At 48.8% G+C, this 12,596-nt stretch overlaps 1 protein-coding gene across 2 annotated transcripts in view; it reads right to left on the bottom strand.

Moving 5' to 3' along the window:
- KIAA0232 (KIAA0232 ortholog) overlaps positions 1-12,596 on the bottom strand; it is a 438,560-nt gene that overhangs the window by 263,336 nt on the left and 162,628 nt on the right. For both annotated transcript variants that reach the window (XM_086964120.1, XM_086964119.1), the window contains exon 5: positions 1,193-1,268. In XM_086964120.1, the coding sequence (XP_086820246.1) occupies positions 1,193-1,268 (76 nt within the window). The remainder of the gene's footprint in view (positions 1-1,192; positions 1,269-12,596) is intronic.

Genomic DNA, 12,596 nt, shown 5'->3' with positions numbered 1-12,596 from the left:
CATCTGGGACGGTCAACAGAACTTACAGAAGGTACCAAAGGAGCTACAGCATTTCCCTAAGGATTGTAGATGAAAGTATACCTGTGTAACTATTTTTTTTTTAACAGAGTGGTATTTCCTTTTGCTATGAGATTACTTTCAATTAAACAAAAATTGATCTGTTTGATCACTGAATTCTTAGATTGTGTGCCCTTGCTACCCTGAGAGTCAAGTACAGAGATGTTAACTTGCCCCAGTTGCCGAGTCATAATAGTGGTTACAGAAAAAAAAACACTGAAAATAGTCTAAATTCCTAGTTATGGTTTGCTCCCAAACTATAGCTCGCACATCTGCCATCCAAACTCACATCAAAAGTAAAGCTCATGATCTCACCTTTGATTTAACAGACAATCTCACTAGTGACATTATTTCACCTTGCTCTTAAAATCATGGTTGAAACAACTATAAATTCATAATGATCTTTGTCTGTGTATGTATTATTCTAATTACCATGTTTAAGCACTGCATTAGGTGTTACAAAACAAAAAAATAGGCGTTTGCTAGCGAGTAATATAAAAGAAGCGTTCTACGCAAAAAACTCATCTGAAGGAAAAAGGTACAGAATTGATAGATTAATTAGGTCAACACAGCAGTTTGTTTGCAAAATACGTTCCTACCATCAGCCAGTAATCAAATGAGCACTGAATGAAACCACAACAACTTTTTGATGCAAGTAAAATAGCTTATCGTCCACCACACTACAAAATCTGTTAAACAATTCCAGCACTAGATTAAAGCGAAACATTTTCTGTGGGTTTTAAAGTCACAGCAAGATGCCAGCATTTTACTGGTAAGAACTCAAAAATGCCTAGACAGATGGACTATCTTTTTATGATAAAAAAAATAGGAAACAGACAATGCACCCTTTATATATATATGTTCTTGTGTCGGATTTGGAGTTAAGCTAATTTTTTTCAATGCTCACTGAAGATGTGAACTTGTTAAATAAAAGTGAGCAAACAAATGATATGTAACCTAATCAAGGTAACATATCTTTAGTTACTTCAGATGAGTGATATTTATCTTTGCTTTAGATACTAGTACACAAACTGGAACATATATAGAATGAGTGAGAGTTGGAAAGATGTATTGTGGATGGTTAAAACACTTCAATTCACCATCGAAATTGAAGTGCGGCTCAACATTTACTCACATTTCCACTTGATTCTTCACTGTAGAAGAAGTATCAGGAGACAGAGATCCGTCAATCCCTTTTCCAATTTTCTCATCTGACAGGAAAGAATATTCATATGTTTATACCACTTTGAAAGAATGAGACAAACAAGTTACTCACCTTCGGTAAAGTAATTTCTAATACAGAGTATCTACTCTCAGATTCCTCACCTTGTGAATTTCCCTAGGCGCCAAGCTGAACTGTGAAACTTTTGCTAGCTATTCCCTTGTGTGTGACAGATGATGTAGATATTTGCCCCACTCTGGATAGTACGTAGACGACCCTAGAAATCCACCACCTTCGTGCGCAGAGGTCAGTTTGTTTCTGTTTCAATACCATCAGACACTGAACTTTGGAAATCAGATACTGCAGTGTGCAGATCAATCAATCGGGATTTGTAAAGTGCGGCAAATCACCTGTGAAGATATCCAAGCGCTAGGTTCTTGCTGGGCTCAGTAGAAAAGCCAGGTTTTTTAGTCCCTTTCTTGAATTCCGGGAAACAGGATAACCTGGCCTGAAAGTTGGGGCTGGACTATTCCCTTGGGGGCCATGGTCAAGACTGATTTGCATATGGCAGGGTCCAAACTGGGGTGGCGTGGTGAGCAGTAAACGTTGGATTAAAGATTGTGACGGGGGGTGATTGATTTTTTGAGCATTCCATACATTATTTGTTCTTTTGCCTTGCCTTATTTGACTTGCATTATTTGTTCTTTTGCCTTGACTTTGTCACCCTGGCCTGGCTGAGAAGCTGTGATACCCTGAAACTGCTCCCAGGATGCTGGTTTCCAATCCAGGAACGACCTGGCCTGGCAGTTCGGGAAGGACTATTCTTATTGGGAGCAGTATCAAGACTGATTTACATATGACTGGGTCCGAAGTGGGGTGGCATGGTGAGCAAAAAACTATGGATTAAACCCGGATCTGTGAGTGAATTGTTTGATTTCTTAATCATTCTGTCCATCATTTGTCTTTTTTGCTAATGGTCAGAACTGGCACACAACGCGCCAGCACAGTGGTAGAAGTCTTCACTCTTGTAGGTCAGTCCATTTACTTTTGCAGACACCCAAGATGTGTAGGTTGTAGCACCTCATCTCAGATGTTACTTGAGCAAACTTTCCAGTGTCGTACATAGTCTGTACTTTTCAGAACCTGATTCTTTTCTTGCACTTGGAAATTAGAACCTCTGCCATCCTGTCAGTAGTTTCCGTGCGGTTTTGACTACTGGCAGGTCTCATGCAGAGACCCAGGAAGTACCTTGTGCCTAGAAGAATTAGTGGTCTCATTTTGGAATCTTTTACAAATGTTTTTTGTTTTGTTTATGGGACAGGGTTGCTAACCTTGTGCCCAACACCTAACCTGGAGAACCAGTGGATCGAACTTGGTCGTCTCTGTCCTTTGACATGTCCAGCTTGGGACACCCTGCCAGCAGACTAAGCTCCCGTCAGCACAGCTCTCCAGGTCATGGAGACACGCAATATCCTTGATCACTTCAGGGTAGCGATCCTCCAAAGTCACTCTGGTAGAGGGAACTTGCAAGCTTTCTTGAGGCTGTTTCTTGGTAAACCCATGATAGATCTTGATACATACTACAATTCATCTAGAGATGGTCCTCTTTTGCTTTGCCTTTCTTAGCTGCAGACAAATTGCAGAAGTTTATCATCCTGTCTGTAGTCTCATTATGGCTACATAGAAGCTAAGCTCACTCTTAGCGACAAGGCTGCGGGCCTTTCTTCCAAACTGGAGAGGTGAGGCGGTGCACATAAAACTGGCAAAGTGATGGATTGCCCTATATGGAAGTGTGTTACTATCTTGGGCAGGAATTCCGCTTTTTGTTACAAGGAGTAATTTGTACTGAAAGAAAGTTTTATATAGTAGAACTAACAAAGCCTGTAGTTCACTCACTCGTCTGGCCAATGTCATGGCAAATAAAAATGCGGTCTTGATGGTAAGAAGGGAAGATGACAAATGAGTATGGGTTTGGAAAAGAGTGCACATCAGGTAGATGAATACCAAAATAAGGTCCCACTGTGGCATCACAGTGTTGATGGGAACATGCGGAATAGCTCTTTCAAAAACACATATCAAAACAAGTGACTTAAAAATCAACTGCTGATCAGGGAAACGTTGGAAGGCCTAAAGGTAACTTTTTATTGCTGCCACAGCAAGGTCTTGCTGGGCTGGAGGCAAGAAGAAGTTGGATGTTTTGGAGGAACACCAAGCAAAATACGTCCACCAGCATCCTGCATGAACTGATTTTGTGGATGTTCATTTGGCTGCCAAGATAACACCAATAACTTCAGAAGGTAGATCAAAAGCAATCAGCTGCCGCCGGTCAATCTACATACATAGATGTGTACGTTATGCAGGTTCTGGTGCATAACTCGGCCCTGCTGCTCCAAAAGGAGGTCCTCCCGAAGGGGCACCCGGATCAGAGGCAACAAGTTCTGGTTGAAACACTCCTCACTACTAGGATGACTTGGACCCAGACTATCGATCTTTTTCAGGACTCTAGGCAGAAGAGGGAGGAGCGGAAAGGCGCACAAAAAATCGTGACCCTGAATGCTAGCAGAAGGCATATCTGAGGGAGGACTGCCTTGGGAACTCCAACGTGCGTTCTCTGCGTTGGCAAAGGGTAAGGGCGCTCCATTTCTGAAAGATGCCCTGTGCCACCTTAGTGTGTAATTATCATTTGTAAACTGCTAGTCAAGGGCAAGGTCTGCTTAGTTCGTCCGCCCGGATGTTTAAAAATCATGCCAGGTGCTGGGCAGTCAGAGATGCAGAGTGTTTAGCCACTTCCGGAGACGCAGGATTTTAAAAAAAATAAAATAATTTTTATTTATGAAGGGGGAATGTATTAATACCCATGCTCCACGATCTGGAGAACCCATTGGTCTAACAAGATGCTCTGATATAGGTAAAAGGTGACTCGACCTCCCACTAGCCAATCTAAAATGGTTTTGCAGAGGCGTCGAGGTTGGGTAAATGCTGTCGGTCAGGGGCCTGTAAACTGTTGGCCATGGCCCTGGAAGCTGTCGGTCTGATCCCCGCCTGGGTTGCCCGTTTCAGCTGAGACATTTATTGGTGAGGTCTCTGGTGATATCCCCTGCTGAAGCCTTGAAACTAGCACTGCTGTTAGAAAAACTGCCAAAATGGTTGAGTTAGTCCCAGATAACGGGTGCTGACCTTGTTCTCTTTAATTTGTTACAGTGCCGAGTCGGCCTTCACTCCAAAATATTCTAAGCCATCAAAGGGCATGTCCATAAAGGACTGTTGCACATCCAAACCTTCAAATGTATCCCAGACTGGACTAAGTACTTTGCAGGGTCTTGCCCATCCAAAATTAGCCGCCGCAAAGTAGATCTAATGTCTTCTGGGACAGCTGGCAAAACGTCTGCCACCCTGTCCCACAACATAGGTAGGTACCTGCCTAGGAGGCATGAGGTATTAACGGACCTTAGGGCGAGACTCATACTAGAGAACACCTGTTTTGCAAATGGACTTCCTGTTGGGTGGAGTGGTAGAAAAAGTATTAGGGTCTAGACGATCTGACGATGCCTGTACCACAAAGCTCTATTGGGTGGGATGCTTGTGCAAAAAGTCTGTGTCTCCAGGGGCAAGCCAAGGTCTTATCGCCACTGGTCTAATTATTGGAAGGCACTGTTAGCTTCCGATCAGTGTAGCAAGATACAGAAAGAAAGGAACTGACATCAGTGCTCAGAAGTGGCTCATTAATTGGGGCCCAATGTCCTATCCAGAGTGGAGAGCATCCAATGCGGAGATGCACGATACAACCTGTGAACATGTGAGGAAATTGCAGAAAAGTTACTGGACCCACCCTGGCTCCTGAGGAAATTCACAAGGTGAAGAATCAATGGTCCGGAGACTATCAGAATTACCATTTTTTGCAGAGAAATAGAATAAAGTTAAATCCAACTTCTTTTGACTATCCAAACATTAGAAAACATATTTTATCCCTGACAAAGTCCCCATCATGGTCTCCTGAATCGACTTGTACATTATTAAACAGGTCAGTACTGACATCAGAAACTCAGAACTCACTTTACAACACATTCAATCAGCTGATACTGAGTGGGAAACACATTAATATCTGAAACACATCTTAGCTGGATAATTTCTGCTATAGTAGACTTTCTTTATACGCAAGAAAACATCAATGCTTTCGAAGAGAATTGAAATGAATACTTACAGATAATCAATTTACAGCCTATTGTGCAGAATATTCACATATTGCACACGCTCGGACCATTGATTATTAGTTTAAGACTATTGCCTATTTGTTAGACCTGTCTGGCTTCTTGACGTAGTCCCTCCTATTTTTTTTTTATTTATTTTGTCCCCTTTTGCCCCTCATACCCTTAATAATTTTTGTCTACTGACTTTTTGTAGGTGTTGGCCAGGGGGATAGGTGTTCTTTCTCCCCCTCATAATCTTTTACCTCAGGCCCAGAGGCCTGTTCTGACAGGAAAGTTGGCACCACCTAAAATGGTGGCCACCAACTGCCCTAACTGTCACACACAGAACTTGGCCATAGCCTAGCATAGGGCATTCTAGAACCTTCTGGTCCATTCTGGACCACTGAAGGGCAGCCTATATAAGGCGGAATGCGAGGCAGCCATTTTGTCTACCTGAGAGAGTCAGCTGGAGGACAGGCTGTAGCTAAGGGTGGGAAGAGGTTAGACATAGGGTTGACTTCCTAGATAGGGAAGCTGCCTTAGTGTATCACCTCATTATCCCCTTTTGGGTTACTTGTCCTGACCCCGCTGTGAAGGGTTACTGGAGACCCTGGGCGCCTAGCTTGCCCTTGTCCAAACCATACAAGGGAAGTCCAAGGAGAAGGAGACTGCAGTGCTGCAGTGCGCAGTCCTCTGCCCAGCAGAAAAAGACTCAGGAAGAATAGCCCTCTTCCCTAGACCCCAACCCCCATCTCAACTTGAGTACTAAAAGGACTCTGCAGTGTGGCCGCTGAGGTAAAGGAAACGAACTAGCACTGTTCTCCTACCTTCCTGGGTGCTGAGGAAGGCTTGTCCCCTGGTTTCCTGGGAAGTCCTGGTGGTTCGTGCAGTTGGCCGGTCCCTGGAGTTCCTGGTGAAGGGAGCCGGTTTCTGGTGGCAGCGCCGACCCCACTGTGAACGGGACCCCTGGGGGGCTGATCGTTTTCTGTGACAGCGCCTGCCCCGGGATCCACTGAGCCTGAGAGGCTTCTCTCTGTGGACGGGACCCCCGGAGCGCCTTCCGCGCTGCTGGCGCATTGCCTGAAGAGTACTGTCTCCCTTAGAAAGGGGAGGGCGAGACACTTCTCGAAAGCGCCTTCGCGCATGCCCGCTGTCGCGATCACAATCCCCACAGGAGGGGCCTAGGACCGAGCAGGCCCAGGCGAGTAGTGTCCTTCCTGGGAGCGGCCGCCGGGAGAGGCGGGACAAGAGCGAGCGCTTCCGCGCATGCCCAGCGAGGGAGTGTCTGCCCTGAGGAGAGGCGCCGGTGAGCGTCTCTTGATCGTCGAGCGCTGTAAGACTGATCGACGCGCCGTGGGACCGATCCTTCGTGGTGAGGAGCCGCCGCTCGTGTGGCGGAATCACCGTGACTGCGGCCCGAGTTGCAACTGAGAGGGCCTCCGCTCCTCTGCGTGGGAGCGAGGAGGCCGATCCCCAGAGGTAAAGCGACTGAGTGCTGAGGGGGTGAGCGGAGGAACTGCTTGCCGGCCGCCTAAACAAGTAAGCCGGGAAGAGCGAGGGAGGGCGAGGGAGTTTCGGTAAGGTCTCCTAATCGTCTGGTTTCCTCCCCGCTCGGTGCAGAACTGAGGGAGAGGAAGAGGGAGGAGGGCCTAAGAAACAAGTGGCCTAACCTTTTAAAAACTAACTAACTGATTTCAAAAGCCTGTTCATCTAGGGGGTGCAAAGAATACAAAGGTCTTCAAGACCCCTGGTACTCAACAGTTGGTGACAGCTTGTTTTCCCCCCCCTCTGGTGGAGTAGGGTTGCTGAGAAGCCAAATAAAGAGCGGTGTACAGCTAATCTGCCCTAAGAAAGTGGAAGGGTTACCAATCAGCCATGGTTATGGTGCATGTCTAAAAGTAATGAACTATGGTAATTAATTGATAACCTGTGCAACATTTTAAAAGTGTTATTGATATTTATAAAACCAATTGTGGAGTACAGGCCATATTTAAACTAGCCTATGGAAGAGTAAGTGTTACATGCCAGACGGTGTCATGGTGTGTGACTAACTGTATAGTACTGTAAATACTGATTGCTAAAGTGTGCTAGGAGTTCAAGAGTATAGTAACTGCTTTCAAGACAAATGGATAATTTGCTGGTAATTTAAGAGGTATAACTGTTGATTCTAAAGTAACCTGAAATGTTCTAAGCTATATATATTTTGAGAACAAAGAGTATATTATTTTTATAAAGCAGTACGTATTTTCCCACATTTTTGGTGTAGTGTTTTCTTTTTGAGTGCTATTGCGTGGTTTTACTTTTGGGTGGTCTGCAACCTTTACACTGTGCCTCTGAATCGTTAGTCTTACCCTAGGCCAGGCTACCCCAGTTCCAACATATTGGTGCCTAGCGGTGGGATACTGACTTGGTTGCAGCTACTCACTAGTAATTCAACGTAATACACTAAACCTACACCAGGAGTTTTCTCCTTGCGGCCCTCCCAATTTGTCTTTTTTGATTTTTCCAAATTTATTCCTGGTGGTGGGTGGAGTTGGCTTTAGGTTGCCCTTGCAACTCTGAAATTTCTGGTGTGTATCTAGGTTTGCCTGACTCACAATGGAGTTCGCTGTGGAAAACCTAGTGGTCTATTCTGTGTCACAATTGAAAATGTTCTGCCAGCAAACGGGGTATTTTTCAAACATGGTGCCAGGAAGGGGGAGCTCCAGACCAGTCTTAGGGCTTGGGTGGAGGCACACCAAGAAAAGAAGGAGGAGGATGAAGAGGCCGACCAGGACACGGTGGGGGGTGGGGGGGGGTTGGAAGGTTTATTCCACACTGAAGGGGAAAACTTACTCCCAGGACCAGTGTCCTACTCCAGAAGGGGCAGTAGCATCTCTGGGGGAAGCTTAACGGAAGCCGAGCTCACCGATAGGAGGGAGAAAAGACAGTTGAGGTGGGAGTTGGCTAAGTTGGAGCAGGAGAAAGAGGAGAGGAGGATGGCCCACGAGTTCAGATTGAAGGAGCTGGAGCTCCAAAGCCTGCAACGGGGGTCCTCTCCTGGTAGGAATGGTGGCAGCGAACCAAAGGAGTCAGCCAGGGAGACCAAACCCCATTTACCAAAAGACCTGATAGCGAGCTTCAGTCAGGGGGACGATATAGCTAAGTGTCTGGCTGCTTATGAGGTTTCTCTGAGTTTTCATGGGGTGCAGGAGAAGCACTGGGGGGGGGGGGGTGGTTTGTACAGGTACATGCCTCCTGCTGGTCGGGACACCTTGCTGGCCCTGGAACCAGAGGAACAAACTAACTACCCCTTCATGAAGCTGGCGTTGTTAAGGAAGTTCGGGCTTACCCCAGAAAGGTACCGGCAGAAGTTCAGGGGGAGCCACAAATTAAGCACCCAGAACTGGGTGGACTTCCTTGACTACGCCAGAAAGGCCTTAGAGGGTTGGGTCCAGGGCAGTGAGGTGAAAGATTATGAAGGGCTGTACGATCTATTTTTGAGAGAACACCTCCTCGAGAAATGTTTTCCCGAGCTGCGCCAACACCTGGTGGACAGCAAGCTGACCAATCCCCGGAAGCTTGCAGAGGAGGCGGACATCTGGACAAGTACCCGGGTGTCCTCCAAGGGGACTCGAGGGGAATCTCAAAAAGCCGGACAGGGCGCCCCCCAGAAGAAGGAGGGGGGAGAGAAAAAGAAAGCGTTCTCTAAAGGTCCCCAAAATAACTTCTAAGGGAAGGGAGCAGGTTTCACCCCTAGGGCAAACCCGCCCAGAAACCCTAATCCTGGCCAAAGCCAGCAGCCAAGGGTTCTCCACTGTTTTGAATGCGGTGGTGTTGGACATTATAAGGGGGATGTCAGATGCCCAAAGAGACCACCCCCTCCCACCGGAGGAAAGTCACCGGGAGTAGCTAGTGTAGCGCTCGGGGAGGAGTTGCCCTTAGATAAGGGGGGTGAGTGGGTGGGTGTCACCTTAGTGTCCCTGGGAGAGCGGGAGATGGTGCCAAAGATCCAGGTGCCCCCAAATACTACAAAGTATGGGCAATGGGTTACCATCAATGGCCAGAGAGGGGAGGCTCTGAGGGATACAGGAGCCAGTATGACTATGGTGAGAAGTCAGCTGGTGTCCCCAGAGCAGGTTGTTCCTAATGTACTCCACCCCGCCGCGATGGCTGACGGCAGAATGGGCCACTATCCAGTGGCTGAGGTTCCCTTTGAGTGGGAGGGGGTTGCAGGTTCACTTCGAGTTGCCGTAAGCCCTGCCGTGCCAGTCGATTGTCTGTTGGGGAATGACATGGAACACAACACTTGGAGAGAGGTGGAATACCGGACGCATTCTGCGATGCTGGGTACACCTGACTGGGCCTGTGTCAGCACACGGTCTGCGACTGCCCGGAGAGGGAGTTCGCCTGGGTTGGAGCCTGGAACAATGGCCCAACCCGCTGCTAAGAAGGGACAGACCCGGAGACAGAGAAAGCCTGCTCCGGCTTCCACACCCCATGAGACAGATCGGCCACCTGCGGTGGTGGACCAGGAGTCCGTGGAGGGGGAAGTAGTCTCGCTGGAGGATTTGCCCATCCCTGCGGAGTGGCATGTGGAGGGAGGTCCTACCAGAGAGGAATTCTGTAAGGGGCAGAGGGAGTGCCCCACCCTTGAGGGACTGAGGCGACAGGCTGAAGCCCAAGCAGCAGGTGATGTTACGGGACATTACCATATTTACTGGGAGGATGGACTCCTCTACAGTGAACCCAAGGTACCCTTGCCTGGTTCATCAAGGGCCTTGGTAGTCCCGCAACAGTACCGAGCCTTTCTTTTGGAATTGGCTCATGCCATACCCCTGGCAGGACACTTAGGCCAGGACAAGACCTTTGCACGGCTTGTCCTCCACTTTTACTGGCCTCAGATGAAAGTGGCGTCCAACACATACTGTCGGACATGTGTAACCTGCCAGGCCAGTGGGAAAACAGGGGTGAAGCTAAAGGCTCCCCTGGAACCACTTCCAGTCGTTAGCACACCCTTTGAGAGGGTGGGCATCGACATTGTAGGGCCTTTGGATCCACCAACAACAGCTGGTCACAGGTTTATCCTGGTTCTGGTGGATCATGCCACACGGTACCCAGAGGCAATACCTCTGAGGACAGTCACTGCACCTGTAGTGGCAAGAGCCCTAATGGGAATCTTTACCCGAGTGGGATTTCCCAAGGAAGTTGTGTCTGATAGGGGGACCAACTTCATGTCAGCTTATATGCGGGCGATGTGGAAGGAGTGTGGAGTGACCTACCGGTTCACCACTCCTCATCACCCCCAGTCGAATGGACTGGTGGAGAGGTTTAATAAGACATTGAAGGGCATGATCAGAAGTCTGCCCGAAAGCCTGCGGAGGAAATGGGACGTCCTCCTACCCTGTTTACTCTTTTCCTACAGGGAAGTGTCCCAGAAGGGAGTGGGCTTCAGCCCCTTTGAGCTTCTGTATGGGCACCCTGTACGCGGACCTCTCAGCCTGGTGAAGGATGGTTGGGAGAAGTCTCCCAGAAAACCCCCCCAGGATGTGGTGAGCTACATGCTGGCCTTCAGGAGCCAAATGGCAAAGTTGTGGAAGCAAGCTTCTGACAACTTGGAGGCCAGCCAGGCAGTCATGAAGGAGTGGTATGACCACAATGCTCACCAGGTGGAATTGGAGCCTGGCCAGAAAGTGTGGGTGATGGAGCCTGGAGAGCTTAGCGCCCTCCAGGATCGCTGGACAGGCCCCTTTGAGGTGTTGGAGAAGAAGGGTAAGGCCACATACCTGGTGGACCTTAAGACCCCTCGACAGCCCCTACGGGTGCTGCATGCCAACCGACTCAAGCCCCACCATGAGAGGCCCGAAGTCATGTTGATGATGGTGACTGACGGGGAAGAGGAAGCGGAAAGCAAACCTCTCCCAGATCTCTTTTCGTCTCAAGAGAAGGATGGGTCAGTGGAGGGAGTGATTCTCTCTCCTACTCTAACTCCTGAGCAACGGGAGGACTGCCGCCAGATCCTGGAGCAGTACTCTTCGTTGTTCTCCCTTGTCCCGGGAAGGACCCACCTGTGTACCCATGACGTGGACACAGGAGACAGCCCACCAGTGAAGTCCAAGACCTACCGGCTGTCTGACAAGGTGAAGGCTAGCATCCATGGAGAAGTTGCCAAGATGCTAGAGCTGGGAGTTATTGAACCTTCCAACAGCCCTTGGTCCAGTCCGGTGGTGCTCGTGCCAAAAGCCGCACCACCAGGCACCACACCTGAACTGAGGTTCTGTGTGGATTACCGAGGACTGAACTCAGTGACTAAGACTGATGCTCATCCGATCCCTAGGGCGGATGAATTGATTGACCGGCTAGGAGCTGCCCAATATCTGAGTACCTTTGACCTCACTTCAGGGTACTGGCAGATCTCCTTGACAGATGGAGCAAGGGAAAGGTCAGCCTTCTCCACGCCTGAGGGACACTACCAGTTCTGTGTGATGCCCTTTGGGCTCAAGAACGCCCCTGCCACATTTCAGCGGCTGGTGAACCAGGTCCTCTCTGGAATGGAGAGTTTCTCTGCTGCTTACTTGGATGACATTGCTGTCTTCAGTAGCAGTTGGGAGGAGCATCTGCAGCATTTGCAGGCCGTTCTCCAGGCCCTGAGACAAGCTGGATTGACCATCAAAGCCAGCAAATGCCAGATTGGGCAGGGGTCGGTTGTGTACCTTGGACACTTGGTGGGTAGGGGGACTGTGCAGCCCCTGCAGGCAAAGATTGAGGCAATCATGGCCTGGGAACCCCCCCAAGACACAGACTGAGGTCCGAGCTTTCCTGGGCCTCACAGGCTACTACCGTCGCTTTGTGAAGGGGTATGGCACTATTGTAGCGCCCCTCACAGAGCTCACCTCCAAGAAACAACCTTGACGGGTAGTTTGGACGGGAGCTTGTCAGCAAGCTTTCGAGAAATTGAAACAGGCAATGTGTGCGGCACCGGTCCTGAAGGCCCCAGACTTCTCCAAGGAGTTCATTGTCCAAACAGATGCATCAGAACATGGCATTGGGGCAGTGTTATCGCAACTGAATGAAGAGGGCCTGGATCAACCTGTAGTCTTCTTATCCAGGAGACTGCTTCCCCCGGAACAGAAGTGGAGTGCCATTGAGAGGGAAGCTTTTGCAGTGGTGTGGGCTCTGAAGAAGCTGCGGCCATACCTCTTTGGCTCGCA

This window comes from Lissotriton vulgaris, chromosome 3_2 (assembly GCF_964263255.1).
Source record: "Lissotriton vulgaris chromosome 3_2, aLisVul1.2, whole genome shotgun sequence".
NCBI classification, from domain to species: Eukaryota; Metazoa; Chordata; class Amphibia; order Caudata; family Salamandridae; genus Lissotriton; species Lissotriton vulgaris.
The sequence above is the reverse complement of the archived record's forward strand: the minus strand, read 5'-3'. Positions and strand labels throughout refer to the sequence as shown.